The 20,923-nt window shown below is 39.7% G+C and overlaps 1 protein-coding gene across 2 annotated transcripts in view; it reads left to right on the top strand.

Annotated features, from left to right (window-relative positions):
- SNCAIP (synuclein alpha interacting protein) overlaps positions 1–3,529 on the top strand; it is a 91,183-nt gene extending 87,654 nt beyond the window's left edge. For both annotated transcript variants that reach the window (XM_082074088.1, XM_082074087.1), the window contains one exon: positions 2,968–3,529. In XM_082074088.1, coding sequence (XP_081930214.1) covers positions 2,968–3,052 — 85 coding nt within the window. In that variant the 3' untranslated portion in view covers positions 3,053–3,529. The remainder of the gene's footprint in view (positions 1–2,967) is intronic.
- Positions 3,530–20,923: the final 17,394 nt, after the last annotated feature.

Here is a 20,923-nt window from a genome sequence, read left to right on the forward strand (position 1 = left end):
CCAGTCTGTGGCATGAGATTTCCGAAAATCACGTAAGAGTGGTAGATGTAGATTTTCCCAGATCAGAACACACACCTAAAGGCTCTTACAGCTTCTAAGCCAGCCTTCATGATGCGTTTTAGCACACATTGGGATTTCTGAATGGCAAAATGGGTCCCTGCATGCTGCCCTTTGGCGTCTAAAGTTTAAGTAATAGAAGAATATCACCATCATGTGCACTACAAGCCCCTGGACACAGTCTGAATTTTCCCTGGATGATCTGGAGAGACTTTGTAATTACCATTTCAGAGCTATTTTGGAAAATTACCTTTCTGGGAAACAGTACAGTCTTTAGTTTTTAAACTTTTGTAGATTGTAGCTTCTTCTGGAATCTGAAGTCATTATACAAAATCTACCTTCAGTCAGACAACATTCCTGTCCACCCATTTCCAGCTTATTTTTCTTCACCTTCTGTTTATTTCATTTGCTGTATCTTTTTTTTCATTCAAAATATCCAACTATGTCAAGGCTTTGTACTTTACGTTTTCAAATTGGCCACAGCTTGATAGTAGAGGATTGTATTACATTTTCTAGTGTCCTTTTATAATTTGATACACACTGTTTTTCTTAAGGCCTTAAAGTAAATTCTATATGCGCAGAATGGGTTGGGATATTTTTTTCACTTTCAGTAGGATAGGCTAGTTTCTTGCATATTACAGCTTCAAGGAAATGCTTGCACTTCTTCCATATTACATGTATGCCAATAGACAGTTCTTTCCCACACTTTAAATCATCTGAGATCTGCAGTACATTAAAGTAAGCACTAACTCACCATATCAATACAAACCCCTCTATTAGCTGCAGCTATCAACAGCAAAAATTGCTCCATATGTCAGGGGCAGTCAGCAGAATCTACCATCAGGTTTCTGTCAGCTAGTAAACTGGGCATGCTTCTAAAATAGTTAAGTGGGACTAACCTAACAGATATCCCACTGCCAGACCTAATGCTGGATAAATTACAACTTCAAATATATACTGTAGAAAAAGGATAGTTATCTGTATGTCTAATAAAATAGTCACTAGGCAAACTAGTAGAGTATAAAATCAATATGTAAGTAATATAGGCCTTATCCCAGACAATTTACAGTTGTTCTGTTGTGAACTGTTATGAACATGTATGAGTGCCTGTTGTGTGAGGTAATGTTTAATATTTCTATGGTGATACAGGCACCAGAAGATACAAGAAATTTGGTTAGTAATTGTTAATATTGGTAATACATTTCCTTTAGGTCAGCAGGCACATCTGCAGGCACATCTTTAGGTCAGCTAGAGACATCTGCATTAGCTAAAAATTATTCTTTTTGACATGACAATGCAACTGTAGAGCTGCAAAGTAGGGTCTTTGGAGTGCCTAGTGAATCTCTACATGTGCTACTCATCCAAAGAGCCTTTAGGCTCTGTAAGTCTAATCTAATACAGTAGTTGATTGATGCAAATTATCTTAGCTTCAGAAAGCATCCTTTAATAAAGCTCCATGGTTAACATTAAACATACTGTTGATAACTGTAAAGCATGTTAAGTGCCAAAAACTAGTTATTGGCAAAGAGTAAAGTGCTCCTCTCTTACCTCCTCAAACATAGTCCTACAAATTCTACCTCCTCTAGTGCAATTCTACATCTCTTCTTTTTGTTTTTTTTTTCTTTCTAGTTGATCAAAGGGGATTTTAAATTAACATGATGCTTCATGCCCTCTTACTAGGGCCCACAACTGTGGTCCCTGAGAAGGTCAGCATCTGTTAAATTCTGAAGTAACAAGAAGGTTAACTAAGCATCCTAAGTATCAGTCTCTTCAGGATATTGGCTCTTTGGTGATTGCAGACGGGAATAAAGCTATTCTGGTTTACAAGAATCAGGCTTACAAGTACATTAGTTTGAGGCAAACTTTTCTGCACATGCTGTTGCCCTTTGCTGTGGCTTTTTAACCTCCTGCTAGTATTCGTCCTTTGCAGCAACAAACCTGTTAGTCATGATTGTATTGTAGGAGTTTTACTGTTCAGCAGTAATAATTAACAATGAACCTTTTAACCTGTTTGAAAGTTCCTGTGAGCTTGGTGCTTAATCAAAAATCCCGCAGCTGGAAGGTCAAATGAAGAGAGGGGGGATATACTGGGGATTTAGAACAAGGACATATGATAGAAAGTGAAGAAAATGAGTGTTACAAATATTTAGTGTTTCATTTTTCTGCTTTAATTGACAAGCTGTCATTTGAGTCCCATACACAATAGATATACTTTTTTTTTTTTTTTTTTAGGTTTACCTAGTGTGGAAATGAAGACACTATAAGGAAATTATCCTTATCTATGTACCTAATAAAATCTTATTGATTTGAACTGAGATTTTACCTAAATTACAATGTAAAAAGTTACAGGCCTCATGTCAGAAAGAGAACTACTATTTGCCATTTTTCTTATAGCTTTTTGCCACCATCTTCTGTTTAAGCAGACACATAAAGCAAGTCCAATGAATCACCTTCTGAAAATGTTTATTTCTCCCTGATAATTATTAACAAGGACTAGATGATTTCTTTACAGGTAGAATTAGAAACAAACTACACGTCTAATGATGGTTGTTGGATCTTATTATCCCTATGGTACTTTCCCCTGAAGAACAAAGAACTTTTGGAAATTCCATCCATTATTACCAAGACATTGTGACAGTGTACTAATTAATGTTGTGACTCAAAAAACCTTCATGTTGTCCAATTGGTTTCAAGGTTTTTTTATTTCAGAATAGGACCTACAAGAAAGTCAGTAAGAATCCACAATATTAAAAAACATTTTGAGCAGTACATGCCTAGAGAAATAAACCCAAAGAGATCAATTCAAAGTTCAATACTTGCAAGTAGAATAAAACAGGGTAAACAAACACAAGACAAATCCCTCTATATTTTTAGTATTATCATGAGTAATTTGTTTCTTTTTCTCTCCAGGCATGATGACATCAATAGGAAAAGCTGGAAATCCGACCATCAAAAGAGTGCTGAAGAGCCAGAGCTGCAGGAATTCTTCCTCTAAACCACATATCATGATGTGTCACTTTGTTTTAAATACCTGAAATATATCCTTTTGAAACACTAATATGAGACATATCCCTCACCAGCAAAACAGCAGCTGTTAGGATGCCTTAATTTGTAGCAGTTAGACCATATACAAAACTTTTTTATGATATATGTGTATATGTAACTTGTTTGTAAGCTGTGCTGTGTAAAAGCATGGGTGAACAAAAGTAACAATTTGAAAATTGTTATGACACAGGCAACCTCCAAAATGTTTGTTGGGCCACAGAACACATTTTGTACTTTGTGTCTTGCATGGATATATTGTCTTTATTTCCCTTTGTCAATGGCATATACTGTCAAAGTTTCAGCTAGGACTCTGCCTGCTCAAGCTCCTCAAAGAGACCAAGGCAAAAGCATTGATTTTTTTGAGTATGTTTTGTCTGTTGTTATTTCTATTTTTTGTAAAAAGGAAATAAAGGTGGTGTTAATAGGACACACTGGGTGCAGATACTTCTCATACTTCACTGTTTCATCTTTTAAGCTTTAAGAGTTTTGTTGGTCTTTTCAGTGTGAGACAATAATGAGACAATGTCCAGTACCAGGATTTCAGTTCAGTCAAGCAGTTGAATCAAGAATTGCTTTGATGTTTAGAGGTCCCTTTTGAGCTTCAAAATGTGTAGAAATGAAAAGAAAAAATAAAAGCAATTTTAAATTACCATTTATTGTTACTTGCTGAACACTGGCAATGTGCTCAGCTCCATTTGAATTACTGAGTAATCTGCTAAGACCCAGTGCATGTTCTCTCAAAGCTGTCATGATCCTTCTATTGAATGTTCTTGGAACCTTTCAGAGAAATTGTGATCTTTAACAGAATTCGCTTCATTTCTGGTAAACTAGGAGTACACTGTGCAAACGTGTCATACAGCACAACATCCAAAAGCAGACTACTAGGCAATCTTTACCTGACACATTTATTTATATCAGATATCTATGTATATATCTGTTTTATTTTTATTCTATTGATCTATTTCTGATTGACAACTGCTACAATTTCATGAGAAGGATCCAAATACACGAGAATTTATTTCACTGATGGTTCTAATATAACACAGGGAAGTCATAAGAAGTTTGCCAAAGAGTTTTTTTATCACAAAGGGAATCAGAATCATAGAGTGGTTTGGACTGGAAGGGACATTTAAAGATCATCTAGTTCCAACTTTCCTGCAGTGAACAGGGACATAAAAAATTACTAGATTATGTCAATTAAACTACTGCAATTAGAGAGCTAATAAGTAAATAATGTGGACACAAAAGAGGATTTTGATTAAGTACAATGTAGTTCCCTTCTATGCAGTTGATCTTGCCTGGTTATTGCTTTGTTTATCTTAACTATTTGTCTTCCTTTCTCATCAGTGAGATGAGAGAGGGACTTAATGAATGTGATTCATCCTACCAATTACAGATATTTACAGGAGTACCAGTCCTACTATGGGGGAAGCTGAGGTAGTAGAGGTCTTGTAAGTGTTACTTAGTATTTGGACACCTTTAATTAAGTGAGATAAATGTCTTTGTTTCCGTCACTCTTCAGAGTGATGTCACGCTTGGCCATATGGCCACCATGGAACAAGATGACTGAATGTCCCAGGCACCCTGCTTATAGGCTTTGGAAAACCACAGAGTACTACTGGATGAAGTAAATCCAACTGAGAGATCAGGAGGGAGAGAAAAAAAAAAAAAAAAAACACAACACCAAAAGCCCACAACACTCCATAAATAAAAATAAAAAAGCATGCACTTACAGAAATGAAATTCTGAGTTTCTTTCCACAGTTCTTATCTGTGACTTGGCAACACTTTGATTTTTGAGCTAAAGTAATAAACGTAGCACTCTAGCTGACCTGAGCTGTGTTGTTTAAAGAAACAACCAAACCTCCAAAAATATCTCTGTGCCAGGAACAGCAATACCTCTAACTGGGCCTCATGTCGTCTGTGTGCATATGAAAAATCTGAATGCAAAGTGAGAAGAGACACATGTGCTGCAATTGCCAGAGTGCTTAAAGAGAGCACAAGGAGAGACCCTGTATCTGGTAGATGAGCTTAAAACAAATTGACAATTTGCATTTTTGAGAGTGTGAAGCATATTGACTCTGGGCATGTGAGTTGCAGAAGCAGCAATCCTGCTGAGTGATCTGAACTGACTGAAGATGTGTAAAGTCTGTCTTAGCTATCTGTAGCATCTAGCTGAAGCAGGGGATAAAACTGAACTTCTGTGAAAGGATTTGAAACAAACCAAGGTGTAAATGTTGTCAAATCCTCGAAGAAATAAATCACCTGTTCCAGAGGCTGAGGGTTTAGAAGTCACCTGTTCTCTGCAGGGTAGCATTTCTACAAAGTATATTCTCATACAGCACACAGTGAATCAAACTATGCAAGTTTTGTAGGGCAATAGAGATTACACAATGAGATAGGACTGGGATGCCAGAACATGTTCAGGCTCTGTGGTTAAAGATATTCGCTAGGTAATTGATCTTGTGTCGAAGACTCCTATCCCAGATAATTGGATAACTGAATACAGCTGGAGAGGGCTGTGTGAGAGCTACATGTGCTGTTCATATAGCTATCCACAGTTCCTGAGCACATTGGGACAGAAGGCAGTTTCAGGGCTAACTAGTGCAAAAGAGAGGCCAACTTAAGTATAAAAAGTAGTATCTGGAGAGTTTTATCTCTGGAGAAGGTGTATAAACTACTGATTTCATTGTTCCTAATTTTTTGTTTCTTTCCTACCTAAGGCCCCAACACCTACACGTGGCACACTCTGATGTCATGCCTGTTACAGAAGTGCTGATGCTGGGATCTTCAGCTGGCTGAAGCATGTGCTCTGCATATTTGTGTCCTTAGTAGCTATAGAATCCAGGTGCGATAATTCCTGTTTGGTTTATAATCCTCCAGGCAGATCCCTCCTGGCATGAGTCTAAGTCAGGCTTCTGTCAGCAAAACACAAACATTTCCCAGAGACAGAAGTGCTGATTGTGGATTTTCCTGCAGACATCTTCAGAAAACACCTTTTAACTGGACATCATATAACAGGAGCACTAACCCTTTTGATTACAGCCCTTGGCAGAAAAGTTCCTTCCTTGTCGATTCAGAAATTTCTGATCAAAAGAAGGCAGAGAACCAATGTGTTTCTTAATAAAACTATATCAGTGTACACCACAGATACAAAGAATGGCTTTTCATGTTCTGTCACCCCTAAAGGTGACATAGTAAGACCTCTTAGTGTTTGTCTTGTAGTTGCGTACCAACGGTGATAAATAGGGCGTTGGAGAGCAGTACTAAAGTCGTAATTCCATGTAATCTCTGGCTCTCCTCTTTTGAAGAATGAAAATAATTTGCTAGAAGCATTGTTTTTTCATGGTTGGCTGATTCATTTGTTTGTTTCATGTATTTGAGATGGGCAGCATATGAATACATGAAGTATCAAAACTGCAATTATGGTACTTCATTTATTCAGCAGGATGGTGAGCTATGCTTTGTCCTGCATTAGTAGAGCAGCATTCTAGTAATATTTTATTTATTTGCCTTTCAGTCTCCATATCAGAGGGTAAATACATTGGTTTAGTAGATTACTAATGAATCACTACAGTCAGCATAGTTAGTGTATGAAGGAGATGGAGACAAGTTAGACAAACACTTTAGATTTAATATTCATTTCACTGTAACTGTCATTCAAAAACCTTTTCATAACATCAACCTGACATAAAATCAATGGCATAACAAAATACGATTGACAGCATAACAGTAAAAAGATACTCCAGCATCCACTTATTTATAACAAAATGGTAACTGTCTCAGAAACATGTTCTCTGAGAACTGATTTGTTGCATATTTTACCATCTACCATTACAGCAATGTCAGAACACAGCCATGCAACACACTCAAAAGTAAAAATGCCTGCACATCATATCCAAGGTGTAAATTAATGGATTAGTTAATGGATCTCATAGTGACACAACTTTTGGCTGCATGTAGACTAAGATTCAGCTCCCAGTACTGTTGAAATATTTCCTAGCCTTTTAAAAACCTACTTGATGAAAAATTGACAGAAAGGTCTGTGAAAAATGTAATCCCTGTATTTGCAGCATCAAACTGCAAGGCTTAATTTTCTGTCATTAAATTATTTCTCAATGACATAGTTGGAATAATTTCTCAAATTATATTGCATTTCCTATTGTAAGTTCAGAAATGTCTTTCTAACTGTACATGATATACACAGGTATATCCTGCCACATAATTAGCTTTTGTATAACCTCATTTCCCTGTTCATAAATGCATTCTGAGGTTGCAGGTAAGTACACAATTGTGCATAAGAAGTAAGTATAGCACATGCCTTGTAACCAAAATGTCTGTCAAACACAGAACTATGTTGAGTATAAATGACCCAAGTGAAAAAGCCTAAACATTGCATAACCTGCAGTTCATCCTCTGCCTCTGCACAGTATCACCACTGTATCACCTTCTTGCATACACCAGACATACTGCCCACCATTTATACTCATTTTTCTAGTTATATTGACTGGTCATTATGTAACTTTGACCCAAGCACAGAAACTGCAGCCAGGAGAAATCAGATAGGTTCTTAATACGTCACACAACCTCTTCCAAATAAAGAAGGAGTGCTACATACACAGCATCCACCATCCACCCTCCTTGCACCATTTTAACAATGCATCACCAATTTTCCAGATACTCCCAATTTTGTAACATGGACATAGACATTTGTCTAACATATATGGAGAGATATAAATACTAGCTCAAGCCATCTGTTTCCTGAAGAAAATGTTACTTTTTGTCTTGACGTCTGCACAGCCACTTCCTTTCCCACTCCAACTGCTAGGTGTTTTGCCAGTGTGCTTACTGGCAAGCAGTGCACAGGAGGAAGGAAAATCGTTATTCTGGGTATGTTTGGAAACTGATAAGAAATCCTGAGGCTGTTAGAACACAGAGCTAGCTTTTGCCTATCTCTTTTGTCAGCTAGCAATACTGCTCCGAGAAAAGACAAAATCATGTGGGTCTGGAAGGGAAGAGGTCTGAAAGGTGTTTACCTTCCTTCCTGTATAGACATGAACATAAACTAACATGTAGATGGTATACAGATACCTGTAGAACCTTGAAAAACTGACGAATAGGGACCAACTCAGGAGGTTCACAATGCAAAAAGCTGTGGCCTGGCCATACACTTACGTGTCTGGATTTGTATGCAGACAGATAGATGTATGGAAATACAGCAGAAGAAGACAACCTTTACATTTTTCTTCTCAGCTATGGATATACACAGCAAACCTAGAAATACATTAAAAAATTACACACAAAAGTGCACAAGCACAAAGTCATGTAGAAACTCCGAAAAGAAGTTACTATATATAAAAAAAACAAAAGGGGTAAGTGACAAAAAACAACTGTCTTCCAATACACAACTAAAGAGAAGGATGGAAATCAATGCCTCTCCTTGTTCTGCACATTGTCTACTACAAGTAAAACAAGTCACAGTGAATATAGAACTGTAACAGAGAGGATGAAGGTTATGTGTTAGCAAAACTTTTCACAAGTAATGATAGCATTTAAATCAATATCCCAGGGAAAAAAGGGAGAGAGGCATAATTGGAGGATTTTAAAAACAGGTGGAAGAAACAAATGTCAGAAATGACATGCCAGCAACAACCATCTGAAAAGCCATGGGACAGGTGGTTGAACTTGCATGACTTCTTGAGATCGCTTTCATGCTGCTCTCCTTTAATGGGTGCGTTATTCAATTGTGGCAGGATCAGCTTAAGAAACTGTTGAGGTCTTTACAACTTGTGGCTTTTATAGCACTGCCAAGACAACCAACAACACTGTCAGAGGTCTATGATATGACATTTATTATCTGAGAACATCTATTGAATAATATTCACATACAGGTTTGCTAAGGAATCAAGTAGATGACTGCCATGGTTTAAACCCAGCTGATAAGTCAGACCTATGCAGCCATTCACTCACTCCCTGGCCCTTCCAGTGAGAAGGGGGAGAGAATCAGAAAAGAAAAAGTGGGAAAACTCATGGGTCGAGATAAAGACAGTTTAATAGGTAAAGCTAAAGCCATACACACAAGCAAAGCAAAACAAGGAATTCGTTCACCATTTTCCATGGGCAGGCAAGAGTTCAGCCACCTCCAGGACAGCTGGGCTCCATCATGCATAATGGTTACTTGGGAAGACAATGCCATCACTCCCAACATCCTTCCCTTTATCTTGTCTCAAAATATATGCTGAACATAACATCATATGGTATGGAATATCTCTTTGACCAGTTTGAGTTACCTGACATGTCTGTGTCCCCTCCCATCTTCTTGAGCACCTGGTATGGTGTGAGAAGCTGAAAAGGCTTTGACTGTTTAGCCACTACTGAAACATCACTGTGTCATCAGCATTATTCTCATACTAATTCCAAACCACAGCTCTATATCAGCTACTAGAAAAAAATTAATTCTATCCCAAACAAAACCAGGACAGTTATACAACTTTAGGCTTCCCTGAATATGTTTACCCAAATTGTGGCAGCTTCTAAAGCATGTTTATGGTCCATCAAGAAACCAAATAAAACTATTTTGCCCAGTGCAGGGCTGGTTTTCAGTAGGTGAGAGGTTCCTAAACAATAAGAAAAGGTTATTTTACAGAATCCTCAGATTTCACTGTACATGCAGTAGTGGTCCAGGAGAACAGAGGAGAGATCACTTACTGGGGCTAAATGACCGGTCAAAGTTTAGTTAAAAGGAAGAGCTTCCACCATTAACTAAAGGTGCCATTTTGGTGAAGAGAAGCTACCACTGTGCAAGCAAGATGGTAGAGCAGCTGTGGAATGAGAGAGTATCAATCCTGGGAGTGATCCCTGTCCTGTACTTAGCCTTCAGTTCCCTTCCCTGTTGCTCTAAGATGGATTCTGTCTCTTCCTTGCTCAAGATATGCGTAAAAAAGCATCACAGAGATATCAACAAGATAAATGCAGCTTCTCCCAGTAGTACATGGAAAAGTTACTCTTGCCATCACAATGATAAATAGTTAAGTTCTTGGCATGAGAATGGTGCACTGGCAAAGGACTCTTCAAGGCCAGACTTGTTGCTGCTGCTGCTGTCAGGTTCTGGGAGGAAAAGAGAACCAAACAGTTGCATCTTCAGCAATAGCTGCTGCCAAAAGCACTGCTGCCTCTCACTCTAGCAACAGCCAGTATCATTTCCACAGCCCTGACATCTGCAAAGTGGTGGAAATGCTGATGCCCTATACAACTGCTTGCTTTACCAGTAATGGGAGCAAGGCCTGTGTGGAAGATAAGAGCTGCACTGAGAGAGCACGTGTGTAAAATATGCTGTTGGGGAGCCTTTTCCTGTTTTTCAGAAGGAAATACTCACAAGATGTCATTGGGTAAGTCTATTACAGGTACTGCAAGCTCTCTTGGGTACCTTGTTCTGCAAAGCACTCGCTGCACTGCTCACTTTACTGCTGGTGTCAGGGGCTGATTCACTGATGTTGCTCAAGAAGGTCTCACTTTGCAATACACAGTGGGTGAGCAATTGGCTAACGGGTCAGGCTCAAAGGGGTGTATTAAATGGGGTCACGTCACGCTGGCAACCAGCCACGAGCAGGGTTCCACAGGGAACCATCTTAGGGCCAGTGCTGTTTAACATCTTCGTAAATTACTTGGATGCAGGACTTGACGGAATGCTAAGTAAAGAAAAGATTCTTCACCCAGAGGGTGGTGGAGTACTGAAACAGGCTCCCTAGAAAGGTAGTCATGGCCTTAAGTCTGACAGTATTTAAGAAGCAACTGGACAATGCCCTCAGACAGATAGTGTGAATTTGGGGGTTGTCCTATACAGGGGCAGGAGTTGGGCTCGGTCCTCAAGGGTCCCTTCCAACTTGGGATATTCTGTGATTCTGTGATCCTATGCAGGTTACATCTGTGTAGTTCTAGGTCCTTTATTTACCTGGGCAGGAGCAGATAAATAACTCAGCAAAGTTCTTTTGTTTCCTGGAACATGATGCCTGACAGTTTTCCTAGAGGAGACAAATTTTATCAGAGAGTGAAGTTTTACACCTCAAAACAGTGGCTGAAGCAGCTGCATTTGTATTAATTACTTTCTGAGACACTTGGTAATAGGAATACCCTTTAGAGCACCCCTTATAGATGATGTTACAGTTCACAATTGTACTATGGCTTCATAAAATTATAACAGGAGAAAGAAGTATTCCCAAAATATCTAGCAAATACTTTCTGGATCACCACTGCTTTTAAACAATGTACAAGAAGTGCTGTGTGCAAAGTGCTGACTGTTCTTACCTTAAAGTCACTTGGATGTCTTACTGGCTTGAAAGTGTCTGCCTGATATCTTCTCAGGTATCCTGTCCTAAGCTACTTTTCTGAAGCTAATTTCCCTTTATAGAATGAAGTAGTTAGAAAACAGTGAACCATATTCATGGGCCTTCCTAATTATATGATGGAAAATTGCCATCCAATGACATCCAGTGTTAGCACTGAGAAGATCTTTGCCACTTTTTAGTAGAATTGTGCTGTGTCTTCACAAAACTGACAGTACTGAAGGTAAGTGCTTTAAAAAGTACTGAAAGCACTAAAAGGTACTGAATAAAAGGACCCTCACAAAGGAATTCCAGTGTAGGTATCCACACTGAAAGATTTTGTTGTATTCATACGAACAAACTAAGCAAATGCTGCAAATGGGTCCAGAGTAAAAGAAACAGGGACAAAATCCTTTTTATGTTGTAGCAATAAAAAAACAGGCATTCTCCTCCTTTGCTTTTTATTATACTTCTGCAACAAATGTAAAATATGCACATATTCCACCAGGCGGTGTTAAATAGACAAAACATCGATCTGGGGATGAAATGCTTGTATATGTTCCAATTTATTTTATGGTTTTACTTATAAAAGTCAACTACTGGAAAAGTAGTGATTCTCACTCTTTTTGAATTTCTGGTTTCCTTTGGTAAAGAAATTTGCCGCAGTAAAAATAGTAGGCATCTTTAGAGAGCTGTTATTCATCCCTTTCCAGGCTTTTTCAATACAAAGAGAGAAGAGATTTGTACATCAACGTAACATTTTTAGGCCAGAGTCTGAGAATGTTTAACATGTCTATTATCTGCTCTGAACAGCTTTTAAAATGAGCACCAGGCCATATGCAGCAGAGACTAAGGGAAAGAGAGTTTGGTGTTGATTAAAATCAAAGAAGCTAAGCCACTTGGACACCTCCATTGCTCTCTCTTAGAGAAGTGCTTGGCAGTCAAGAGGCCACTTCATGCTTCTCCTGTAACTGCACCCTTTGAAGCTGTTGGAAGTTACCATCTCTTGGACTGTTAGGTCATATACTAGAACAGAATGAATTTATTCTGACAGCAAAGAGAGAACAGAGGACTAGAAACAGGAGAAGTCTGTTTCCAACAGAGAATGATTTTTCCCTTTTCCACTAGATGGATGAATGGATGGATAGACAGACAGATATTCTTTTATATGTTTATGTAAATGTATATGTGTGTGTATATATATATATATATATCAGCTAAGTATAAGATATAACTTGGCAGCTGCATGTTAAAGGTTTTCTCTGGCCTTTTGTGCTCCTCATATGCATCTCTGTAGCAGAACATATGTCAGTCAAACAATGCTTGTTCAGAATAATGGTAACTTCAAAGCAGTGAAAGCACGCTATGCAAGGCACCAGGGAGCTGTTTAGGAAATATTTCACATAAAAGCCTTTTCAGGAGCCAACATTTTTCTAATGATATATTTAGAACTTGATTCACCATAACTTTGGAAAGATTTTACATACAAAATTTTAAGAAGTTAAGTTCAAACTGTAGGCATTTAAATTATATTTGAAACCCAGTAAATGCAAAATCATAAGTCAGTAGTATAACTATCCAATTAACAATTATCCTTAGAGTATTAGTTTCTGTATTCTATACGCTTTTTTTGTGCCACTTGAAGTGCTGCGTGCTCCAAGTTTTAAAGCATAGCCTTTTAATGTGGTCTTCAGCTTCTAGCATTAAAATATTATGGCAATGTAATTCAGCAAACTGTTGACAAAATTATTATTGGATGAACCAAATTGCTGAAAAATAAGGTTTGTGAGGAAGAATGCAGACATTGTTTGCATACAATCACTTGAGTTTTAAGTGGAAAATGAATGGTGTCCTGTGTGTAGAACATGAGTGACAGAGAAACTACAGTGACAGAGAAAGCACAGCAGCATGGAGACATTCTCTGGCAGCACGGAGATGCTCGCTGCCATGTGGGCCCGTTGATCACCAGAGGGAGACAGAGCGTGTAACATTTCAGGATAGCTCTGAAAGTGGCAAGCAATGCTCAGAATAAAGGCAGCACAGAATTATAAGAGTTTCCAAAACAGTGATAGATATGCATAATTATGAGACTTCACTGCTCTGCTCTGTTTTCCATAGGGTGGGCATGCATATGATGAGAGAGAGAAGAGTACCTTTGCATCAACCAAGGACAAAATATTTTTGAATAAAGGCAGACTCACTAGTAATCGTTTTCTTTTAGTCTAAGTTAATGCAATACTTATGCAAATGTGAATGATTTCACCAAATTAACGCAGAAGCACATGCCTATGTGCTTGGTTGGGGTGCATCCTTCTTGAGAGAGAACTAAAATCATGTTTGAGAATTCATCTTCAAGCCAGAGGAAACCTGTTGATATTTTAAAAGGGTGTCTAAATTCATATTTAACTGTTTCATAATTTGTTAATAATAGTAATGTAAATTTCAGTGGCCAGAATACTGGGGGTAGGAAGGAGGGAAGGGGAATTCATTCTCCTTTATAACCACAGTGCTTGTAACTAGCTGGTGTCACAATACGGCTGAAAAGAAATCAGAGATCATGTCTACAAGGGCGCCAGGGTCTGACACCTGCAGAGCAGTGAGATCAGCCTATGGTAATGAACTCAAGCCTTCCCTGTTTCATCAGCCAAAACACTGATTTAGAAACCTACAGTAGCTGTAGCAATCATGTCTGGAAAAAAAAAATCTGGCAGCCAAAAATCATGGTACTGTACCAGGCAATAGACCTGCAGATCTCAGAGGCATCATAGTTACCTGGATGAGATGGTTTCCCACAACTATCACAGCTAATTAACGTCCTTTGCTCTCAGGAAGCTGGATTTGCTAACTCTGTCTGGCTAAATGTCTTCATTCTGCATTGTATCTTAGCTTATTGATAGGAAAGAAAAAAATGGCAACTTAATGATTTGCAGGTAGTCAGGCTGTTAGACAATATTTTTTTATGAAAGGCCATTCAGTGTCATTATCCTGATGTGTCTTAGAGCAAAACAATTCTATAGTGGTCAAGATAATTTAGACTGCCAGGTACACTGTATTTCAAACCACACTCACTTAAAACCTATCATTTCTTCTGTGTACCACCCATGATTGCAGGAGGGATGAATCACTTACACAACACCCATTTTAAATTATCAGGTACACTACAACTTTCATCCCAACATGAAGAGTTATTAAAACTATAGGAGAGCAAAAAAGAACACAGCAGCTTCCACAGCATGGGAAGGCAAAAGAATTTTGTTACTCAGACAGCTCATTTTGTTCTGTTCAGAAGAGTGCCTTCAAGTATGGCTCTGGCCATGGTTCATTTTGACTATTGCAAATGTTTTAAACTTAGTTTGGAAAAAGCGTCCCATATGCCAGTTTATGAACCATTTCTTTTATAGCACTGAAATCATGCCATTTCTGGACTGATCAGGCCAACAGGATTACTTCGTTGTTAGTTGCTTGGGTTTGGCTTTATTGAAAGTTTTTTACATTTATGAATAAGCTTAAACGGATAAGCAGATACATATTGTTCTTCTGTTATTCTATTTGCTCTCAGATTTGCCAAGTTTCTGCTAGTTCTTACATGAATTCTACATAGTAGGTAAAGAAAAGAAGCCATATATATTTTTACTGGTAGTACTCGCATTCATCTGAATACAACCTGAACTGGAAGTTTCTGTGCTAGTGTAACATGGTTTGCTTCAGGAAATCTCTCTATTAGTGCAAAGATAAATTTAAATGGGACAAAAAGTTCTTCAAGACAGCAAAAGCCTAACATTACACCTACTTTGAGCATTCATTTTAAGATCACTTTAGAAAATATGCACTACTATTGTTTTTATTTAATTGTTTATTTTCCTCTTTCATTTAGTCACTTGCACTGTATCCATCATGATAAAATTTAGCCATCTGTACTATGTCATATAAGCCAAATAGTCCTTCTAAAGAAGTTCCTTAGGAATTTTGTCATTAGTTTTCAGCTATACCGGGAAATTCTCCCAGTGTTTACAATTAAGTACTGTCTTTCATCTCCAGAGATCCTCAGAGTTTCTCACATGCTGTGGACCTGTCCCCAATCCTTAGTTCTTCAAAGAATTTGTCACCAGTGATGAGATTTAGGTTTTAGTTCACCACATCCAGTGTTGGGTATCTATATATAATGTTTTTATATCAAAAGCAAACACGGTTTTGTGTAAGCACTTGAGCTTGTGCATGCACAAAGACAGGTTGCATGTTTTAGAGAGCCATTGTTTCATTTACTGGCAGAGGATAACATGGGAGAGGCTGATAGGCGGCAACAGAGATATTAACTGTTTTGGATCAGGAGTCAGGAAGATAGCTGAGATCCAAAGAAGCAATTTGATGTTTTTTCACCCTCTGCAAAAAGATCATCTCAGCTGGTTGGTATAGACTGCTAGGGATCGTGAGTGAGCTCATGCCTGCATCTGTCTCACAGAGCTTCCTACTGCCATCACTGGAAAGCCCATTTTCTCTCTCTGCAGTTTCAGGCAACTTTGCTAAGGAAAGACCATGACAGCATGAAAGTGGAACACATGAGCCCTTACTATGAGAGGCCCACTTTCAAAATATGTCTTTCATTTGGTCTTTTGATTTTAAAAAGAATTTCCAAATCCATACTAATGGGAAAATGCTAATAACCCTTATTCGATTTCCATGGCCCTTGTTGGAATCTAAACTGCATCAGTCAGTCATTGCTGCACAAATTCTTCTTTACCTTCACCTGTTTTCTTTCTCCTTTCCTCTCTGTCTGGAGTGAAGGAAGGGTTAAGTCCATGTCCTCACAGAGGAGTAATATTTCTTCCCAAAAGAGAAGTCACAAGCAAACTATTTAATTGTAAACGTCTCACTGAAGAATTGGTACACGAATGAGACATGACTTCATCCTTTAACCCACATGCTTCACTGATCTAGGGAACCCTGGTGGGTTTGGCCCATTTTAGTCCTAGTTGTCATGGGAGATCCTTAATGACTTAGTAAGGTAGCTTAAAAAATCTCCGTACAGAATCCAGCATATGGTATATTTATTGGCAAATGTTAATCCCCCTAGGAACAAGTTCTGTAGTAACAAATGATGAATTATGTGGCTTCATAAGCACTCATGTCATCAAATGCACCATTGACCTTTTTACATTTTCAGGGGGATTTTCTGGTCTGTGCAGTTTCTCTGGTTTGGAAGTGAAGCAGTTTAACAACATGTCCTGAAGGAAACAGGTAATCAATAATTTCAGGTTTGGTTACTGTAAAAGGTAAATGAGACCCATATATTTGTTGGGCAAGTAAGCAATCCAGGGTTTAGCAAAGCTTAAGCAGAGGCTAACAAAGAACATGAATACTCATAACAGAGGGACACGAACTGTAATTCCTTGACAGGAGGAAAGAAGTAAGAGTAGGTCTTATAGTGCCGGTGGAAAAATACGTTCATTTAAAGCATGGTGACTCTGGGCAAGAAGCAAAACTGGAATAATACCTGACTCCAGTGAATAAGTGTGTTCTGAATGTAAACAGAAGGTGCTTTTAAGGTAAACTGCAGTTAGTAACCAGGAGCATGGATCCCATTTAGGTTAATCTGAGAGATTATCTGAATCTGTTGTTTGGATCCTGTGATTGCGATTTTGGTCCTGGACACGGAAACTCTAGGAACTGTATTGAGAACTGGAAAAGGGCTGCCTGAAATGACCAGACTGAGAAATGGAGCGGCAAAGATCAGGATACGGTCATGTCTGGCTGTCCTTGTTGCTTGAGACTAACTGCCCACAAGAACAATGTCTGAACCATCAGTTCTGCAAAATAAGACTGTTGCTGGAACCAGAGCACCATTTCCAGCAGAATGGTTTTCCAAAACTAACATTTTAGGATCTGACAGAAAGGATCAGCTATTACTATGTCTATGTAACACAGACAACTCTGTGAGTACAGTTTACAGTCTGTGCTGCATGCCGGTACCCACTGACTGCCGTATAGGCAGAGCTGGGACAAAGAATGCTTTCTTTTTCTAATTGACCATAGCCCATGATCAGTTCAAAACTACAGCCTGTTTTGAGCCAGCTGATGAATTTGAGCTCTTCTGTCCTTGTCTTAAACTCTACCACAGTCTGTGGTATCCAGAACTATTTATGAAAGCTGGGTGCTAGAGCTGGTATCAGGTCAGACAGCCCACATGGAGAAATTGAGCCTATGTTTCACAAGTTGCATCTGCTGCCAAGACAAACCAAGGAATCTGTAGCTGCAGTGGTAATGTAGTTGTTTTTGGTCCTGGTCTCTCCCTGCGCTCTATGCAACAACTGAGATGAACTAACATAACGTGAAGTTGTAAAGCATGTATGTGCTGCCCCAGTTGCTGGCAGACAGGTAGCTGTTGGAAACACCTTTTTACCTTGTGACTGAATCATTAGAAGTCATGTAAGTAGACATGTATGTGAGTTATATTGATTGTAATTCACTTGTGTGGTAGATGTCATCACAATTCCAAAGAACAGCTATTACTAATTTACCAGGCATTGCATTGGTGTACTACGTGCCCCTAAAATCAGCTCTAGGAATTGTTCAGTGATTAGTCAGAGGGAAAGGATGAGCTGTTGGCTGGACCACCACCAATGTTTCTTAGTTTTAATGTGTTTCCTGTGGGGCTTTTCTCCATGGTTTGACTGGGCTGGACCATGCTTCACCGTTGAAGCTGAGCGGAGTTGCAGATGAAGTTGACCTAGAAGTGCCACCTTCATTACTTTTGTGAAGACTGACTGTAACAACAGCAGGAAACTGGACCCTACTTCAGCTCTTCTCCCATCATATGCCTCAGGCTTCCCATCCACATCCACAGGGATTGTTCACCAGAGACCTGTCAAACACCTCCCCTATCCGTGCTGCTTACACTCAGGATCCAAGGTAAGTACATACCAGCATGTCAGCATCGCAGAAACAATTCTCAAGAACCCACTCACCCCAGAAGTATGAGGCAAACCACACTAGACCAAGCACACAAGCACACTGGAAAAAAGAGAAATTTAAGCAGACTGAATCACTTGGCTCTTGGGCTGCCAAGAGAATTTTTGGGCCCTGAGAACATTTAATACGCCCTGGGCCTGGGCTGCCTTCTCTATCCCATCATGACTAATGGTCCTAATTGATTGGAACTGCCAAGCCCTGATGCCAAGCAGAATATTTTTACAATCCTGGTTCTATTTATGCACTGACAAATACAAAACTCAGTGTCAGAAAAGAAAGTGCGACGTAGAACTGCAGAAAAAGAAACAAATTGGCAGAGGGGACTGTGAAATGAAGAATAACAAGGCACTGAGGGGTGGTACCACATGTGAATACCTGTGCCTAGTGTGAGTGCATGCTGAGAGTGCACATAGAAACAGAGTTACACAAGTGTGTGAAACAGCATTTAGCATATATTTTAAGTAGTTGTTTTATTTTGAAATATCCACTGGCCTCTGCTGGAGATGCATTTTCTCTTCTGCTTCCAGCCTTTTTCAGGGACAAATGCCACTCAAATTTAACACCTTTATCAGAGCACTTTAAAACATAGAGCCAAACCTGTTACAAAATGACAGCCACAAAGGATGACAGTAGAAGCAGATTGTTTTTATTGTCTATGACAGAGAAAACCCATCCTTTGGAAAAGATCATTCTCCTCTCAGGCAGCACTACAGCTTTTTAAGTCAGGCAGAGGAAAAGATGTTTTCCTGGTTTGATTTCTTCTGCTAGCCAGAATAATCAGTGCATGTCCACTTTTTATAGAGGAATCAGCTTGGAGAAGCTTGGCTGTTTTTTACAGTAGCACATGATAAATCAAGCATTTACTACAGTTGATCCAATCCAAAATATCTTTTCTTTTTCATTGCTACCTAAAAAAGACACAGGAGTAGAAGCAACTTCTCTCACAACAAGCCATCAGCTCTGCTACTGCTTGTGCACTGACCAGAAGCCTTCACAAGCCTGTTTGGCTTACCTTTATTCAGATGAGGCTGTCCCTCCTGTTACACTTACTGCAGTTTTATGAATGCATCAAGCTTAAATTAAACACTTGGAAAAAGCCAGAGAACATCTTGAGTAAGCCCTGGGAGGCAGAAAGGTGAGGGTAATCTGCTAGGTGATGATACTCTTCTGCTATTTGGTATTATGCACTTTTGTTTCCTGTCAGTCTTTGAACCCAACCCTTCTTACAGCAGAGGGTGTTGGCAGCTGCCCATCAAGAGAGTAAAATCAAAAAGTAAGAAGTGGATGCATTTCCAATACCTAGTAAGAGCTTATCAGAGCTCTTGTATCATTTTCTTTGGGTTTCTTGCCCTGCAGCAATGAGCAGCCATATGCCCAGGAAGGGAGAGAAAGCAGATAAGCTTGTCAGAGGACAACCTCAAAGCAAGGAGGTTCAGTAAGAAGCTATGTTACTCAGTGAATAAGTACAGCCACAATCACAACAGGAGAGGCACACTGGCCAAGAATTTCCTTACTGTAGTAAGATCAATGCTCCTTCTTCACACATGAAGTAGGATGACCTGATCTTTTGAGTGATCCACCAGGAGTGTTTTATGAGCAGAACGGCCACATGGTCATTTGTTACTGTAGGGCTGGGAAGACGACTGCTGAGTTTTGCCCTTCTGTCTGCTTCCAGATATGAAAATTTATTGTGCATTGATTGTATGCTATATTGGCTTACTACTAACATTATAAATAAGGGCTGCAAATCAGCCCACTTTTTTATGGTACTGGCTAAGATGAAGGACTACCTACATGGGAGGAGTGCCCTACCATGTTTTCCCATTCAGGCATTTTTAGCAGCAGAAAGGAGGAGAAAAGTGACCGGTTATCTCATGTGACGTAGTATCATAGAATCATTTTGGTTGGAACAGACCCTCAGGATCATAGAGTCCAACCATTCTCTTGGCAAGCCAGGTGGCACCAGTCACAGTAGAAAAACTCTTTATGAAGGGATCTAATCACCTCTTTCCTCTCCCCCAGCCTTGCTGGACAGAAGAGACACTAGACCGTCCTTTCGGCGTCGCTCCAGCAGGAGACATGGTAGGCTTTAGGAGTCACTCTTTAAACACCGCCGAGCCCAAGAGCGCCGGCGCCGACCGAAATAAGTGTATTTTCTCTGGAAACTCGTTTCCTAGCGGAAGGCAGCAGAGGGGGCCCTTACCCCGCAGTGAGGCCGCGGGCCGCCGGCTCCCGCCTGTCCCCGCCCTCCGCCGAAGCGAGATGGGTACCTCCCTCCGCTGCGAAGCGCCCCGAGCCCCCCGAGGCTCAGGAGAGGTCAGGAGCCCGAGGAAATCCTGCAGACCCGCTTCCAGCGGGCAGCGGTGTGGGGAGTGGCGGGTCTGCCCCGCTCCGCGCTGCCCCGTGTGTTTTGCACTCGCCTGCCGGTTTTGTCATCTGGAGCAGGGGGAGAGCGAAAAGGGGGAGGGAAATAAAATTTCCCAAATGCTACCCCTAAGTTAAGGGTTGCGCCGAAGCGTCCCTGTGACGGGAGAT

This window comes from Streptopelia decaocto (genome assembly GCF_964273445.1).
Source record: "Streptopelia decaocto genome assembly, chromosome: Z".
Taxonomy (NCBI): Eukaryota; Metazoa; Chordata; class Aves; order Columbiformes; family Columbidae; genus Streptopelia; species Streptopelia decaocto.